This window comes from Schistocerca nitens, chromosome 5 (genome assembly GCF_023898315.1).
Source record: "Schistocerca nitens isolate TAMUIC-IGC-003100 chromosome 5, iqSchNite1.1, whole genome shotgun sequence".
NCBI lineage: Eukaryota > Metazoa > Arthropoda > Insecta > Orthoptera > Acrididae > Schistocerca > Schistocerca nitens.
The window spans coordinates 633,854,141-633,873,283 of NC_064618.1; the positions used below are offsets into that span (position 1 = coordinate 633,854,141).

Sequence of the window (19,143 nt, forward strand, 5' to 3'; positions counted from 1 at the left end):
AACAAAGCCAAAACCAAACCAAACCTAAATATAGTTAGATGTGTCACAGGAAGGGATAAACTCCTTCAGAAAGTCTGGAATTATACTAGAACTGAGTTTTATATGTCAAAACTCTCTTTAATTCCTCAAAGACACCCCGATGCTCCAGTGTCTAAATGAATTTCACACCTTTCATTAGCTAGTGTGTGAGTGGTCACGCTGTGTGAGCAAACCTGTAGTAATTTGAGGCTCCCAAAAAAGATTGCAGTCCCTTTATTGACTTAGGCATGGGAACTCTTGTACTAGCCCCAGGTCTGTCGTCACTCTATCTTCACTAATTACGTACCCTAAATATCCCAACTCTTCTAATGCAGGGGTCCTGGGTTCGTTTCCTGGCTGGGTTGGGGATTTTTTCTGCCCGGGGTCTGGGTGTTTGTGTCGTCATCATCATTTGTGAAAGTGGTTAAATTCGACCATGCAAAGATTGGGACTTTGTACGTGTGCTGAAGATCGCACAGTTGAGGACCCCACAAACCAATCATCATCATCATCATCATCATCTTCTAATACAAATGGTGCTTCTCTGTGCATAAGACGCACAGCCCTCAGTCTTTTAAAATCTTTCTTCGGTTGTGTATGCTGCACCATGACTTTTGACAATACAATGATATCATCTAGGTAAGCTACACACAGACATGGTTTCAAACCTCACAACACACTCTCCAATAATCTACACACAGTTTTCAACCCAAACAGCATTCTCTTGAACCGTTAGTGTTCCCATGGTACCGAAAATTCTATATCGGCCATCCTTTGGAAACAACATCCAATTGATTGGAACCATTCCTCTAATCTATGGTAAAAATGTACCAACATTATCCCAAGTTAATAACAGTCTCAGTAATATTGGGGATAGGATATACATTTGCTGCAGCCTTGCTATTCAAGAGGCAGTAATCACAGGAGAATGTGTTTTTTCTAAAACCATCCCTAAACTGTTTTGATGTGACCCTGATTCCTGTACCCCATGGACTACTACTCACTTCCATTATCCGCTCAGCTAACTGATTGTTAATAAAATCTTCCTTAATCAGCTGCAAATACCTTGGAATGTGATATGGTTTCTGATACACCGCTGTTTCATATCCTGTTGGTATTTCGTGTTGAGACACAGGCTTTGCTGGCAAAAGTAAATAATCCTCAGATTCGAACAGCAACCCTTCCATCTGCCCCCCCCCCCCCTCCCCCCTCGTGCTCTCTCTCTCTCTCTCTCTCTCTCTCTCTCTCTCTCTCTCTCTCTCAGCATATATATATATATATATATATATATATATATATATATATATATATATATATATGCTGCAAAGGTTACCAAAGATCAGTTTTAGCACAATGTTGAGACAAAAATCTAACACCAAGACCATGCTGTAGCCCTTGCTCGCATGCAGTAGTACCCATACACACTGGTTAAATCAAACACCCTTACACAAAAACCATGTCCAACTACTCCAATGGTCCCACATCATTGTCCTCAACACCACATAACCTGTAGTGTGACAGGTTGCATTGCCTTCGACCCACTAAGTTTGTACTGGCAACAGGCACATGCAACCCTGTGTCCACTAAAAACTTGTACTCTTTAACTCTTACAGCATCTATTACTGCACACTCCACCTCTGCATAAGTATTTATTACATCCAATTGTAAGAGGAAAGTTTTCAGGAGGACTTGGGGTTCTGTCTTGCAATTAACGGCTGCCTTCCACCTCATTTCCCACCCCTTTGTCTATTATCAAAGTTCTCCTACTGATACGCCCCATTTCCTGTATTTCCCTGTGTCTGGTGACGCTGCCTCTGTAAACTCCCTTTCTTTCCATCTCTGTAACACTTAATGTTCAGAGAAAATACCTCATGTCTATCTCCTAACCTGTTTTTTGTAAATTTCTTCGCATTCATTTTCAAACGTTACAGCAGAATGTAGATCCTTTGCTGCACCTGTACACACCCTTCTTGACATGTCCAGCAGCAGTCCCATCAGAAAAAGCATTGAGTGCTCTCTCCCTAGCTTCTTGCAGCAAAACTTCATTTGATGCATCACACTGCCCTTACTTGTACGTGTGCTCATTACAATTATCCCGTCTGTAAAAATCCACAAATTCTCCATCTCTCTTCACAGTTATGCACAACTACTCCTGAAAATTCATCACACTATTGTCTTTTTTATAGCATGGCAAGAGCCCTTTCTCCAACTGTTCAAGCGGACTGTGTTCTTTAATGCTTCTGTACATGTCACGTACATTTTCACTTTCCCACTGGTCGCAATTTTGCTACCCGCAATAATTACACAGTTCTGCCACATAAAAATTGTTTCAAATTTATTAAGTGGTTTTTATAGTGTTTTCAACGCTGATTTCAGGAAAAATAGTGAAAAAATGACATCACGTACAGTTATTTCACAAACTGCTTGTCTAGTTTTAGCTTTTTTCGATATTTCAGCTCTCTAGTGAGTTTCAATTTTGGTTTTTAGGACCTCCATAAACTGTTATTTAGCCGTTTTTATACTAGATATATGTAAAATAAAGATTGTTTAGGAGAAATCAGCAGTATTTTCAGGTCAGTGCCTGTATGTTGCGCTGCCCCTCCCCCCCCCCCCCCCCCCCCCCCTGCCATCACCAAGCAGTGGGCTTCTGCTATTGTCTTCAGTTCATAGTATCTCTTCACTCTGTGCTGTTCACGTGTTGTTGTTACTAGTGCTTTAAAGTAGTGACTGTTTTCTTGTGTTGTGAAGTTGTTTTATGGGCAATGGCTACCAGAGGATGTATAAACTCGCCAGATTGCTTCTGCTACATTAATGGTAACTATACCGCTAAAAAAGCAACAAAGAAACATTCCTGATTTTGCTGAAAAAGTATATTTTGGTATAAAGTTAGGCGATCAAGATAAGCCTTGTGCCCCACACAAAGTTTGTTTAGTGTGTGTTGAAGAACTGAGGCAATGGTTTCAATGTAAAAAGCAGTCCTAACGTTTTGGAATACCAATGGCTTGGAGGGAGCCCAATAATCATAGTGATGACTGCTATTTCTGTTCTTGCAATGTACGAGGTTTGAATTTGAAAAACAAAAATAATATTTCTTATCCTAACATTCAATCAGCCATTCGCCTTGTTCATCATGGACCTGAAGTACCAATACTCTCCTCCAGACTCTTTGGATGATATAGATGATCATGAGCCATTGGCTCAGCAAGGTAATAGTGAAGAAGACTGTAGTATGATCCTGGCACAACAGATCCCATTCCATTCTCACAATCTGAACTGAACAATTTAGTTAGAGACCTAGGCCTTTCTAGAGTATCGGCAGAGGTCTTAAGATCTAGATTGAAAGATAAACGTATGTTGGCTCGGGGTACATCCTTTTCTTGGTATCAATCGAGGGAAAAGGAGTTTGTATCTTTCTTCTCTAAAGAAGTTGACCTGGTGTTTTGCAGTGATGTTCGTGGACATGTGGCATGTTTCAAAATAGAATATGCTCGTGATCAGTGGAGACGTTTTTTTTTTTATTCTTCAAGAAGTCTTAAATCAGTACTTCTACAGAATGGCAATAAGTATGCTTCTATACCAGTTGGACACTCGGTTCATTTAAAAGAATGTTACAAAAACCTCGATCTGGTTTTAAGCAAACTCTGCTATTCAGACCACAAATGGACACTATGTGGTGATTTAAAAGTGATTTCAATGTTGCTTGGTCAACAAAGTGGCTATACAAAGTTCCCTTGTTTTCTCTGTGAATGGGACAGTAGAGATAGAAAGCAACACTACATAAAAAAAGCTTGGCTCTTGAGAAAAACCTTACAGGAAGGGGTTAAATATGTTGAGAGGGAAAACCCTTGTGGATCCCAAAAAGGTGTTTCTTCCACCACTTCACATTAAGTTGGGACTGATGAAACAATTTGTTAAGCCATTGCCAAAAGAAGGGGTGTGTTTCTGATATCTTTGTGGACAGTTTCCTGGTTTATCCGAGGCAAAGCTAAAGGAAGGAATCTTTGTCAGACCAGACATTAGAAAACTTATGACAGATCGCAAATTTGTGGACAAAATGGGAACGAAAGAAAAGGCAGCATGGACATCTTTTAAATTAGTTATTACCAGTTTCCTAGGAAACAGAAGAGATCCAAACTACAGGACAATTGTCACAAACATGCTCGACAACTTTAAGAAGCTGGGCTGTAACATGAGAATTAAAGTTCATTTTCTCGACTGACATCTTGACTACTTCCCTGCAAACCTTGGTGATGTAAGTGAAGAGCAGGCCTGATACATCGCGTCAGTGGTCAGTTGACTGCTGAATTCTGATGGCTGGCTGCCAGCCAGCGTGCGCTGCAATGGTGATGCAGTAGTCGCACACCAGTGGTCCCCTTGCATAGGCTAGCCATGTACTTTTCACACCAACGGTGTGCACTTGACAATGCTTTGTCCGCAATGGCAGCAGGCATTGCCCAACTACATCATGGTGAGGGATGTCCACCACATTGAGGTACCGATCCCGCGATTGCAATAGACAGATGGTGTGTATGGAGTGACCCGCTGCCCCTTGAGCAGGAGTCAGGCATGCTGACGGAGATGATGTGGTGTGACCAGCTGCTTTATTGCACAAATCCGGGGAGGGGCTTGGTGTGTAGAGCTGTTGCCCTGAAGTTGCCTTGAACTATTGATTTCTAGGCCTTGAACCGATAACTTGTACTGGCGGGTCCTTGTGGCTTTGTTGTCCAGCAGCACAGCTCCGTCATCCTGGTTGGTCTGAGAGACTCAGAATAATTCTATTACAAAATGACTATTACCTACAGCCAGCAGTGACCCACGACCCACTTGCTGTGCATATGTGCTACTCCCTGTCACATATCCTAGGACGCTACTGCTGCTGTCAGTCCGGAAATCTGCCTTGCCCCTCGCTGCACCAGTCTGTGCAGTACTGCTGAGTTTGCTGTTTCAGCAAGCTAACTGCTTCAAAACATTGCTCTGGCTTGGTTGAATTGTTAGTGACAACAGCCCATGCTTGCCTGCTGTCAGCGCAGCTGCAATACACTGTTCAGGCTTGCACTAATACACCCATGTTTGAGTGGTTAGACACTGGACTCGCATTCGGGAGGACGACGGTTCAATCCCGCGTCCGGCCATCCTGATTTAGGTTTTCCGTGATTTTCCTAAATCGCTCCAGGCAAATGTCGGGATGGTTCCTTTCAAAGGGCACGGCCGACTTCCTTCCCCATCCTTCCCTAATCCGATGAGACCGATGACCTCGCTGTCTGGTCTCCTTCCCCAAACCAACCAACCAACCCATGTTTGGTCGTTATGTTACACTTTCATTTACAGAATTATTTGTAAATAACTCCAGACTTTCAGAATATGACTGTATGGAAATTACGTGACATTCAGGAAAATGGCACATATCAGTGGATAGAGCATCTCTCAAAGTTTAGCTTCGTAATATGCACCAAGGTTTAGTAACAGGCACATTTCTAAGCAGAAGGTGTATAAGAACATTTAGACACATCATCCACTCCATGTTGACACACTGAATTAGTTTGTGCCTGCAGATTGGCGCCAATGAACAGATTGCTAAAATGGCCTGTTGTCATGCTTTCCCGGGCAGTGACTTGAACGTCTGTGTCGCAAACAGTGCCCATATTGACCACTTGCAGTGTGAATAAAAACTTGGAGAGATGCTTTATCAACTGATGTGCGTCATTTTTCTTTGTTTAGTAGTTTTTGTGCAGTGGCCTTCTGGAACTCTGAAGGTACTTACAAATAACCCTAAATATCTTGAACAATTGAAAGTCCAGGTTGGAATATCAACAATATTGTGAAAAGAATAGATTGGTACTCACCATGAGGATGACATGTTGAGTTGCTGAGGCATAATGAAGAAACTGTTCACCAGAGCAGCTCGAGACCACAGTCATGTGTACACGAGGTGTGCTTGCTTGTGTGAATATTTGTGTGTTTCCTTTGCTGAAGAAAGCTTTGGCCAAAAGCTCAATGTGTAACAGTCATCTCATTGTGCGTGTCTGCTACTCAACCTGTCATCTTTATGGTGACTGGCAATTATACTGTGTATCTTGACTTATTCTACATCCACAGAGGTTCTCTTGGTTGAAGTGATCTATGAAGCATGATGAATTAATTTATTGGTGAATGCTGGCATTGTGAAGGCTGCCATACAGTCTGTGCAGTAAGAAACATGAAGTCTTAAATCTTACAGCCTAGATTAGATTATGTTATTCATTGCATAAACCAGTAAGTGAGCAGCCCAAGATGGGTGTATGGAATATATCAGGAAAACAACATGTGGGAATCTTGATATTACTCAGTAATCACTTTGCTGTGATTTAATGTTCATTTGGCAGATTCATGTAGAAGTGCTCCTAAAGGGTGTGTAACCTCCTTAGAATTAAAAGTCCAGCTTTTCCCCATCTTGGTTTGTCCTTGTAAAGTTTTTTCTGCTCCCTTCTCTAAACACCTGGATGAGATATATTTTTCATAGTACAGAATTCATTCATATGTCGAGTTATTCCTTTTATTATTTATTATTATTATTATTATTATTATTTGCAGTAATTACATAGCTTCACTTGTTCATAGACATTCCATTAAAGATGGAAATGCATTGTTTGTGTTTCCCTGTATCTCCACATTAATATTTTTAGTCCAAAAAGTATTTTTTTGCTGAATTTATTAACAGACGTTCTTAATGTAAGCATATTATTGTTTCCCCTATTGTCTCTTTATCCAGTAATTGTAATTATTGGATAGAGAGACAATAGTACAAGAATTAGTGTTTTGAATCAAATGTGTCTGTCTTAAATGTTGACCTTTCTTTCAGATTATGGAGAAGAATGTGAACAGCTAATATGCACTGTTGCACATTGTAGAAAAGTGTACCCAGAAGCTTGTTCTGAAAGCTTAATAAAGACTAAAAGATTGAAACTTAATTCTGTGGTGAGTGTTTTCAAATAAAGTTTCCACCTAATATTCACTTACAAACATCTGTAATTGTCAGTGCTTCAATACCACCTGTGTATGTTGTTATTTTGTTATATTGCTCACATGTAACTGTGGGCGTGGATAGTGTCAGTATAAGTGGGTATAATTTAGCATCTTACACTTGTAGATCTAGGATGGATAAAGGAGGAGTTGCCATTTTTGTAAAACAAGGGTATAAATGCAAAACTGTAGAAGTAAGCAAATTTTGTGTTGATCAGCACTTTTGAGCTTTGTGCATGTGAACTTCAGCTAGATAATGTAGTAATGATATTAGCAACAGTCTACAGGTCCCCATTAGGAGACTGGGAGCCAGACAAAAAGAAGAAGTTATTAATCTGTGGTGATTTCAGTGTAAACTTTCGAAGTAATTCTGATAGGAAAAGTGAACTAGAAGGATTATTAACAACATATAACTTAGAATCAGTGATCAATTTCCCTACACGTATAGCTCAGGATAGTAGCATACTAATAGATAATGTATTTGTACAGAAAGAGGATGTAAAACAAACACATGCTTTCCGTGTGGTAAATGGATTGTCAGACCATGATGCACAACTGATTAACTTACAAAACCTAACAGGGTGTACAGTTCAGAAACCATTAAGTAAAAGTGTGAGGTCGCTTAACTCGGTATCTATACAGCACTTCAGAGAAAGCTTAAGAAATGTTAATTGGGGAGATGTATATAATGAGCCAAATGCTAATGATAAGTGCAATATATTTCTTGTTAAATTTATATCCCTCTTTGAACATTGTTTCCCAAAGAAAATTACTAAGTGTAACACCACACTCTTTTCAAAGAATCCTTGGATTACTACAGGTATTCGGCTGGTCCCGGCGGAGGTTCGAGTCCTCCCTTGGGCATGGGTATGTGTGTTTGTCCTTAGGATAATTTAGGTTAGGTAGTGTGTAAGCTTAGGGACTGATGACCTTAGCAGTTAGGTCACGTAAGATTTCACACACATTTACACACTGCAGGTATTAAAGTGTCTTCAGAAAGAAAAAGAAAACTGTATGAGACAGCAAGAACTAGTAAAGATCCAGAAGTAGTTTTACACTATAAAAATTATTGTAACATACTGAGAAAAGTTGTTAGGAAATCAAGAAATATGTATGTTAGAGAAGAAATTAACAACTCCGGCAATAAAATCAAATCAATATGGAATGTTGTTAGAAGGTAGTATTACTGGGGTAGGTAGTATTACTGTTAAAGAGAACAAGACCATCCTAACCAACAGTACACAAGAAGCTAATGTATTTAACAATAACTTCTTAAGTGTAGGAGAAAAAATTGGTGAGAACAGTTCAAAAGAAAAAGCTAGGCATTATGTAGAAGAGTGTTTTTTGAAAAAAATTAGTCAGATTAAGTTTCACCTAACAACCTCTTGTGAAATGAGTAAAATTATTAAATCTCTAAAAAACAAATGTACTGTTGGATTAGATGACATCTATAATAAGATATTAAAATAATGTTGAACAATCACAGCTGATGTTTTGAGTCACAAATGTAATGCATCACTAACTCAAGGTATTTTCCCAGACAGGTTAAAATATGCCATTGTCATGCCTCTCTACAAAAAGGGGACACCACAGATGTCAATAATTATCGGCCAGTATCCTTACTTACAGCATTCTCAAAAATCTTCGAGAAAGTAATGTACTCGAGTGGTTAGCCATCTCGACAGCAATGGGATACTTAGTAAATCACAGTTTGGATTTCAAAAATGCTGTTCCACTGAGACAGCAATATATAATTTCACTGTCCACACAATAGAGTCCTTAAATAGTAAAATGTCACCTATAGGATTTTTCTGTGACTTGCCCAAAGCATTTGATTGTGTGAACCATGACATTATGTTACAGAAATTACAATTCTATGGTATAAATGGAATAGCTTATGAGTGGTTTAAGTCATACCAACAGAACAGGAAGCAAAAAGTATCCTTACATGGGTCAAATGATTTAAATAAGTTTGCCACTTCATCTAACTGGGGTGAAATTACATTAGGTGTTCCACAGGGTTCAATCATGGGTCCCCTTCTGTTCATGATATATGTGAAAGTCCTCCCTTCCTATCTGAAACAGGAAGCTGAACTGACACTGTTTGCTGATGATACAAGCATCATTATTAATCCAGTAAAAGGAAGTCCAATTGAAAATGATACAAATAAGGTCTTTGGAAAAGTCATTAATTGGTTTTCTGCAAATGGGCTTGCTCCAAACTTTGAAAAAACACAGTACATCCAATTTTCTGCTGCAAAAAGTACAGTTCCTTCAATAAATATCACACATCAACAGAAGTCAGTAGACAGGGTAGAGCATAGTAAGTTTTTGGGTGTACGTATGGAAGACAATCTTAATTGTAAAATTCATATTTTGGATCCCCTAAAGTGACTAGGTTCAGCAACTTTTGCGATCAGAATAATTGCCAATTTTGAGGATATAGAAATTAGTAAGCTAACATACTTTGCATACTTTCACTCTCTGATGTCATACGGAATAATATTTTGGGGTAACTCAACATTTAGACAAAAAGTATTCACTGCTCAAAAGAAAGTGGTTAGAATAATGTGTGGGGTTCATAGTTGTACGTCTTGTAGACATCTTTTTAAAACATTGGGAACTAACGAAATTTGTTCTCAACGACATGGGCCAGTTTAAAAACAACAGTGATATTCATGATTATAATACCAGTAAAAGGAGAGACTTACACTATCCTTTGCTTGACCTATCTTTGGCACAGAAAGGGGTAAAATATGCTGCTATAAAAACTTTCGACAAATTTCCATATGAAATAAGGTGTCTTACAGACAGCAGTTATAGCTTCAAAAATAAATTGAAATAATATCTCCTTGACAACTCCTTCTATACTATAGATAAATTCTTGAATAGGAATAAATAAATCTATAAATATAGTATATGCATTTTGTGCCATTTAAGGGAATGGGGTAAATAATAGAAATATTAATCCTTTAACTCGTATTTTATAAAATATTTTGTTTCATATGTGCATTTCTTGTACACTTGACGCGTTGCACATCATAACGGCTACCGTGCCGTGCGATTGGTCAATGGAACACCCAACCAACCAACCAACCAACTATTGCTGACATGATTAAATTGTGTGCTTCTGTGCTTACACTCAAGAACCACTGAATTAGAACATGTACAGTGTGTATACGACCCGGGACAACCGGGAGATCCGGGAAAAACCCGGGAATTTTTTCATCCGGGAGAAAACCGGGAAAAACCTGGGAATTGTTTACAATTCCGGGAATTTGTCATTGTTTTAATTTTCAGTTAAATTTTTGTGATTTTGAGTGGTAACAACCAATACTCTAACAAAGGATATGACATAACTGTACCCCGCTACTGCAGAATAACACTGCTGCAACGAAACATGAATGAGAGGGGGAAAAAAAAAAAAACCACGTAAAATCAACTTAAGTTGCAAAGGAAATGCGTGGTATACAACAACAAAACACAGTGCTCATACAAGCGTCTGCCAACAGCAAAATGTGTCAAAGACTTTTGGAAGACTATGCAGTGCTTCATGACAACAAATTGCCTCCGATGAGCGTGACGTGACAACTATTTAAATTGGATTCCTTTGAGCAGTTGCGGGCGGGCTCTTGGGCATGCATAGTTGAGTCGCGTATGAGTAGTACCTTCTCCCGCTTCGTGTTACAGAAGTGTGGCTTGGCGCCACTACCTAATATTGCCCCAGTTCGGAAATATAGTAAATCCGGGCCCAGATGCACAGAGCACTCTGAGTTGTGGTGGGGAGGTGGGTCGTCTCCACGTGACCTGTGATTTTGTTGTTTCCTCTTCGTTTATTGCTCTCACGTTAAATGGTAAAACGGATTTTTGTGACTGGGAGATATCAAATGAATTAAAATACGTTCGCATAATTACGGATGGCTAAAATATGTCATTAGTTTCAGATTTTATTTTCACCTTTCTGACAGTCAAGCATTAATCGCCTTGCAGAACAATGAAGTTATCTTTGTTGGTTTGCTGAAGGGATTTAGCTTTTATTAATCTTTTCTGCTGAGGCAGTCAGTTTATTTAAAACGAACTGTTTAATTTCACACTGTTGGCTGGTTTCAACTGTTCGCTGATTTCAAGTGCACGTATGACATTATGCCATAATAAAGAACCAAGCATGAGATTATACAATACTGGTACTCCAAGAAAATTTACATCCGAATCTGGACATACAAATGTGCACTTTAAGCCGAATTATGCATTTTGGTATGGTTCACGAAATTCCGATGCTCTTGAAGTATTCTTTGATGTCTTGTTTCTTTTATGACCTAATGTAAGATCTTTTAATGTTTTACACATACGAACATATGGCCTTCTTGCGTCATCGCGCGATGACGACTGTTATCTGACGCTCTCTTGCAACTGCTGGAATGAACCTATTTCTAACAGGTAGCGGGAAAATATTGCGAACAGTGGTTTGAAAAGCGTTACATACATTAAAAGCAAATTTCCCTTTACGCGAGATGAACTATTTGCGAGAATGTAAGATGAATTTCGTAAATAAGAAAGTGTTTGACTCTTTTAAAAATCAACTCTTTGAGGGCGGCCATTTAGAAGAATTTCGAGCTCAGAAGATCACACATTTACGTCATTATTAAAAATTTTACTGGCACATTTGTATGATGTATCTTAAAGTGTATCACGCGCAGAAAAGATCAACATTATATGTGGAAGCTTAGCTTCTCTTCCAGCTTATTAACCTCGGAGACCAATATTATATGTGAATGCTATGTATATTAATTTACACCATTAACTTTTCTTATTTGTGTTTTTGCGCTACTTAAGAGTGATCTTGCTATTGGCTGAATACATCACGTGTCCTATGCTGTTATCACCTGCGAGATCACGTGACATGAGTCATGAGTGGCTTACAAAACCGCATCGCAATCTCGATTTCAATGCTTCGGAAAGTAACAAGCGGTATTTGGTGGAATTGGAATTTATACCTTCGTAATACGAAAATATGCAGCGTACATCCTGCTGCACATCAAAGGTGTTTCAAAACGTGTTTTTCTTTCCCCCTGAGTTTCGTTTTTTAAAGTGGCGGGAAATTCTGTGTCGGTATATAAAACCATAAACATTCAAAGGATTGATGAGTTTTACAGTGCCAAGGAATAGTGTATTTTCGCCCGGGAGAAAGTGTATTTTTAACCGGGAAATCCGGGAATTTTGTTTCCTTGTCCACGTAGACACCCTGATGTACTTTGAAGCCACTTTTGGCCTGATGTGGATAGTGACATATCTCAAATGGCAGCCATGTTGTTCTACGTTCATTCAAATACCAGCTATAACTTGTACAGATTGATCAGAGCTGAGTTTCAGATGACCAAACTTTGCGCAAGTGCATTCCAGGTGTGCTTAGCAGCATTAGGGTCAGATGATCCAAGGGAAAGTGAATTCCCTTCCAATCATCTTCTTGTCCGTAGAGTTCCGCTGTAAACATCTTTGAATGTTCATTTGTATGACCTAAAAGGCAGTCACATGATGGTTGTATATGATGCATGTACGAACACACTGTATCAATACTGTTATTGTGAGCATGCTATGATTTTGGACTTGTCTGGATTTGCAGTTGGAACAGTATTTTCTAGGTATTGACAACATTGGACTATTTGGATTTGCATAGATTCCATATGGTGAAACAGTCATATCCACCAATTGAGAGCTGTGTGTGTCTGCAGCATTAACTTCTCAAACATGTACCACACTACAGTTTATCTTGATATCTGTGATGGATCAGATGTGTGTTTATACAAATTAAAAAATAATAGGAATAAGAATTTGCAGTATAATGCACTATATTTCTACTATAAACTGTAGAATGTCAGAGGTATTAATTAATAATTCTTTAATTTTTGTGGATCACTGCTAAACGTTTCCCGAATAATCCTTGACTATTTAGTATGTATTATTTAAGATTTGTGCTTAAAAGGAATTACTCAATATCTATGTTTTAGCTTTCTCTTTAATTTCCTTGGGCAGTTTATTGTAAAATTTTATTCCCTGGTAGAAAACAGTGTTTCGTGTGTATTGTTTATTTTTAATCAGTAATTGCAGCTAATGTTCCTTGATTGTCAATGCTGCTGTTAGCATAACAATTACTTGTGTTTTTTTCTTAATTTGCGAAAAGATATAAAAAGTACACTAATGTGCATGCACTTAAAGAACATGAATTCATATGTGAGACCTGAGTTTCTCCTGGCGTATACAACTTTCAAATAACTTCCGGGAATTCAGCCAGGTAACACTTTCAGTGACCGCCGATATTTCGGCGGGAGAACACCCCGCCATTTTCAAGGCAAACTGCAACGGACAGGCGGCGTACATGCAAATTTAATACCTCGGTTCTCGGACAGAAGCAGGAAAGATAAAACACACACACACACACACACACACACACTGAACACTAGTGCCACCAAAGATGACCAAAGTCAGAGCTATCGATAGTGAGACTATGAATTCGCAGGTGAGGCAGCATTGACTCTGTTCCTCTGTTTTTTGACAAGGGAGAGAGCTCTCTCCCTTGTCAAAAAACAGAGGAACAGAGTCAATGCTGCCTCACCTGCGAATTCATAGTCTCACTATCGATAGCTCTGACTTTGGTCATCTTTGGTGGCACTAGTGTTCTGTGTGTGTGTGTGTGTGTGTGTGTGTGTGTGTGTGTGTGTGTGTGTGTGTGTGTGTGTGTGTTTTATCTTTCCTGCTTCTGTCCGAGAACCGAGGTATTAAATTTGCATGTACGCCGCCTGTCCGTTGCAGTTTGCCTTGAAAATGGCGGGGTGTTCTCCCGCCGAAATATCGGCGGTCGCTGAAAGTGTTACCTGGCTGAATTCCCAGAAGTTATTTGAAAATGAATTCATATGTTGACTGGGCAGATGGGCTCACTCAGCGGGTTTCATCAAAATCGTGAATATACTAGAAAGTAAAGAGGCACAATAGAAAATCAAGTACAGACAACTTAACAGAAAGAGAGGGGAACTTAAATTAGCTAAGTTGTAGGCCTTACTGCTAAATAAAGTGACTATCCTGCAGTACAAGCTCTAGAACATATGAGGAGCATTCAATAAGTAATGTAACCCATTCTTTTTCTGAAACCAGTTTGATTTTATTTAGGTTGCCAATACACCATATTATTCCCCACTGTTTTGGTTACAAAACCCTATTTTTCAACATAATCTCCATTCAATCTGCCTGCCTTACGCCATCTTAGTGGGACGGCCTATTTGCCCACATGGTACCATTCTACTGGCTGATGTCGGAGCCAATGTCTTGCTACATCAGTAATCTCCCCATCATCCATGCACTGCTTCCTGTAGAGTGCTTCCTTCATTGGGCCAAACAGATGGAAGTCAGAAGGTTCCATTCCAACATTACAGGAATTACAGCTGTGTGCTGCTGGCCAGCACATGGGCTATCAGACAGGTTTGCACGATCTTGTTGCGATGATGACAAAGGCATCACCCAATGTTTCACCTTGATTTTTTCATTGTCAGGTCTCCATAATATTCTGCAGGAAGTTACTGTGAATATCTGCGATGCTCTGATTTTCTGCCAAAAGAAACTCAGTGCCAGCACACTACCATTACAGATACTATTGTGAAGGCTTTGTATGGTGCCACCACATATCGGAACTTCATAAAACTATAAGGGCTTAAGCGGGAATATTCCATAATGTCCCACAAATTCTGCATTTTTTCCAACCAAAATTGCTCACGGAAAAAATAATGTGTTTCGTTACTGAACACCCTCTCTCATGTTGGCTTGACTCTGCGATCTTTGCCAGTGATCAGATGGTTGCATTTAAACAGCTTTTTAGGACTGTTTGGCTTAGGAAGTGCAGTGTACACTAATTTTCTTTTTACAGTTGTTCATGAAGGAGAAAGTACTACCTGTACTAGCCATTGTCTTTTACGATCTCTTCTGCAGTAGGGGATGAAACATTAGTTACAAAATTAAGCATTGGACCAGAAAACAAGTACCATCTAAGATCTGATACCTTGATTTGCAAGTACTTACAAATTTGAGACGTGTACATAATATGAATTTTGATGTTACTTTTAAAGAAACTTCTATTTCGCACAATAAAGCCTATTCGAGTAGAGGTGGTCACAATCATCTCAATTTTTGACCAAATTAGTACATCAATATGTACCGTTCTGAAATAAATCAGATAATTTATAGGTGTCTTTGGTTGTTGTGATTTGTTTGCAGATAGATGCAGAATTTAAAATAAATAAGCAAGATGACCTACAAGAAATTACCTCCACGTCTTGTGCTGTTGATTTAGAGAAATGCATGTCTGATGTCGTGGAGATGTGTGCCACTCACAAAGAGATCTGTAAAAAGGTGATATCTGAATATATTTTTTTAATAAGCCAATGCAAATGCAAGGATTGAAAGTAGTTGTAGAAATGAGGATATGTCGTAGTCATCAACAACAGTATTGTTATTTTTCTGCATTGTTAGCAGTTCCTTTGCCTCTCCATTTCTGCTGGACCACCACCTCCTGCTTAATGCTGTTGTCTGTGCTGCCATCTGCCACATCATCCAGAATGTGAGATCTCTTTCTCCCTCACCTCCTTTTCCCTTCCACATAGCCTTCAAAAGGCTGTATTTATAAGCCCCTCTTTCATTCTCAATGTGTGTGCAGCCTCTTTTTCTCCTTATTATTACTCAGTAATTGTCGCTGCTGTCTCCATTCTTGTCGCACATGGGCACAGGTTGGTGGATATTTAAATACCACTTTGGAAGGTGGATAAAAGTGATGAGCATGTGTTTCCTTTTAGGGCATAAGAAGAATTGAAGCACTGACAGAAGATGTTACTCCCAGGAGTCATTGAGCTTCAAAGAGCTCTGATTGTGTGATTTGTCAGCAGGTGTGTGTAGTTTGGAAGTGTTCAGTTGGTTTCGTTTAAAGAGAAGACTCAGGAAATATGTTCTGAATAAGGTCCGAGATCAGACCTGCTTAGGCCTATTTGAAACGTTTGGCATAGTGGTTGCAGAATTGCAGTGCGGCACCCACTGATGGTTAGGTTATAGGAAGGAACTTTTTGGATTGGAATGGTGGCAGCTATTAAAACTGAGATATTGTTGGTAAGTGATGAGGTTGTTGTGAGCAGTGGTCTTTGTGAAGCCCCCAGGAAGGTGATAGATATGCAAGAATGTGTTCTTGCCGAGATGAGGAGGGGTCACCTAAATAGAATGAAAATAAAAAAATGTCAAATCAAAATGCCTTCAACCATCTAAATTTCCAGTTAAGCAACCAATTTCAGTGCTACATTATGTCATCTTCAGCTCCCCTCCGACCACCAATGTGTAGGAAAAATCCCACCTCTGGTCCAGTCAAAATAGGGTCCAGCATTCAGTGAATAGTATCAGAGTATTTTTGACGCAGGGATCCCTTCAGTCATCACTTGGTGACACAAGGTTCTGTTGTGTCAAAAATCTATGGATACCTGTCACTGTTAAATCATCACTTGGTGACACAAGGTTCTCTTGTGTCAAAAATCTATGGATACCTGTCACTGAATGCTGACCCCTAATTTGACCGGACAAGAGGTGAGATTCCTTCTACATGTCAATCAGGAGGCCCGAAGAATGTGTAATGTAGCACAGAAATTGGTTGCTCAAATAAAATAATTGGAAATTTAGCTGGATGAACGTGTTTTGATTCGACATTTGACACTGAACAGCTGTGGTCCTGCACTCCTCTTATAAAGATGGACTTACAGTTGGTAAATAGAATGAGGTGAGTAGGCATTTAGATTCTGAAGGGATGAGGATAGAGTATCCTTGTCTTGGAACATCATGAAGATGACATCAATGAATTTGAAATAATTGAGGGGTGTAGATTTCTATATAGCATAGAAAGGGTGTGTCAAGATGATTCATGATCGTATTGGCATCGGAAAGTGCCATTAAGGTGTCGATGGCAGTGTCACAGCATATTCATGCGTGATATGTTGAAAGGAGAATTTGTTGTGAGACTGTATGGTTGTCAAAAAGGAGGTTGTTGGCTTGGATCCAGCTGGGCTTTGGTTGAGTGTAACAAGACAATTGCTATTGAGGATGTTTGTGTAGAGGAAGCTAAAATAAATAGTGACAGAAGTTAAATGGTAAATGCAGAGGAAGTGTGAAGAATTGATGGAGGAAGTAGTAGTTCGGTACAGGAGTTGCCACAGTGTGTGTGGTGGAGAGATGTGCATAATGGAAGGGACATGATAAAAAGAGATGAGTGTAAAGGGAAAAATATTGGCAGCGAATGAGAAAGGGAAATGGAGCAATAGACACTGCACCAAAGGAGGAGCAGTAAGTTTCAGATTGGATAGTTGTTGCAGGTGCCCAATATACAATTTTGCATTAGAAATTAATGTCTGGCATACTTTTGAAGTTGCTACAGTTTTCATTGCATTGTGCTGACAGCAGCACAAGAAAAATCAATTCAGCAGTGCATGCAAGTTTCTTGATTGACTTGAAATGGAAGGTGAGTATTTTACGAGCTGTATTGTGACTGGACATGAAACATGTGTGGCTCATTGCAGGCCTGACACAAGAAGAAAGTCGTTACAGTGGCAGCACACAACTTCCCCGTTTGTCAAAAAATTCAAATCACAATTTTGCACGACAGTGCCCATTCTCACACAGCCCTTACCCACCGAGGCACTCTTGGACTAATTTGCTTGGGATGTTTTGAACCATCTCCTGCATTCCCCCAGCTTAGTGCCTTCAGGTTATCACCTTTTCACATCCCTGAAGGCACATGAGTGGAATTAAATTTTCAACCAATGAGCAGATACAGAAATAAGTTCTGAAGTGGGGGAAGGAGCTGGCAGAAAAGTTCTTGGAGGAGAGCATAAAGAAGATTGTGCCACAACTCACCACATGTATTGAACGGGATGATGACCATGCGGAAAAAATGGTCAACAAATGTATCAACAATATCCTGTAATTATTTTAAATACACTTTTTTCTAAAAAATATAAAAATATAGTAAACTTACTTTCTGAACATGAACATGATTCGTGGATTGTTCTGAAGTAGCAGAATAGTAATACACCAGATGAGAGGAAAATGGGCAAATCTGGGAATGAAATAAGAGTCATGCGGAGCAAGAAGGAAGATAAGAGTGGGAAAGTATGTCAGAGAGATGTATAAGGAACAGGAGCTGGTATATAGTTGATAATCCCAAGAAATGGGTCTGATGTGAATTGAGAAGGTAGGAAGTCTGTGCAAATTCTAAGGTCCCAGATTCACTTTTTCGCAAGGTACACTGAAAAAAAAATTAGGAATTTTTTGTCGTTTCTCAACATAACCAGTAAACACCCGATTCTTTAAAGAGTTGAACTTGCATGAATAAAACAGCTACAAATGTCTGATTACTTCACAAATGAGTTAATGTGTTTAATATTTGAAGTTATAAGCCTTTAAGAAAGTGATAATTAAATGGACACCCTAGCTGCAAACAGGCGTTGATGTACTTCATTGGGGACATGTTGAAAATGTGTGCCCCAACCGGGACTCGAACCCGGGATCTCCTGCTTACATGGCAGACGCTCTATCCATCTGAGCCACCGCGGGCACAGAGGATAGTGTGTCTGCAGGGACTTATCCCTTGCACGCTCCCCGTGAGATCCACATTCCCAACATGTCCACACCACTACAATCGTAGTGCGCCTAATAGATGTTTTCCCATCATACTCATTACTCGTGGCAGATTAATCTACCAAGTCCCGTACGAGTTCGGGCGTAGCGTGTGCGTTCGCACAAGAAGGTCAATGGCCGGGAAGCCATATTTTAACTATATATGATGGTAGTATCTGTTCCCGAAAGAACAGTTACCGTGGATGACCATGCAGCTTTACTAGACTGTAACTGTTCTTTCGGGAACAGATACTACCATCATATATACCTTTAAGAAAGAAAAAGTTTCATAAAGGTTGGAAATGATTACAAGTTTGTTGGAAGTCACTAAACCCACTAATTCTAAAATGCTTGATGAGTGAAGTCTAGATAATTTGCACACCATGAATTGTGCTGCCTCAAGAAACATATATGCAAGTTCTAACTGGTATACGTGTC

The 19,143-nt window shown here is 39.4% G+C and overlaps 1 protein-coding gene and 1 non-coding gene across 6 annotated transcripts in view; one reads left to right on the top strand and one right to left on the bottom strand.

Moving 5' to 3' along the window:
- Nucleotides 1-19,143, top strand: part of LOC126259322 (uncharacterized) — a 138,203-nt gene that overhangs the window by 28,981 nt on the left and 90,079 nt on the right. For 4 of the 5 annotated variants that reach the window (XR_007546498.1, XM_049956005.1, XM_049956006.1 and 1 more), the window contains 2 exons: nucleotides 6,857-6,972; nucleotides 15,277-15,411. Coding sequence is in view for 3 of the 5 variants with exons in the window: in XM_049956005.1 (XP_049811962.1) it covers nucleotides 6,857-6,972; nucleotides 15,277-15,411 (251 nt within the window). In the remaining 2 variants the exon portion in view is untranslated. The remainder of the gene's footprint in view (nucleotides 1-6,856; nucleotides 6,973-15,276; nucleotides 15,412-19,143) is intronic. The other variant, XR_007546499.1, reaches the window with a different exon arrangement.
- Nucleotides 18,569-18,643, bottom strand: Trnat-ugu (transfer RNA threonine (anticodon UGU)). Its single transcript has one exon. It is a non-coding gene; the product is annotated as a tRNA-Thr (tRNA).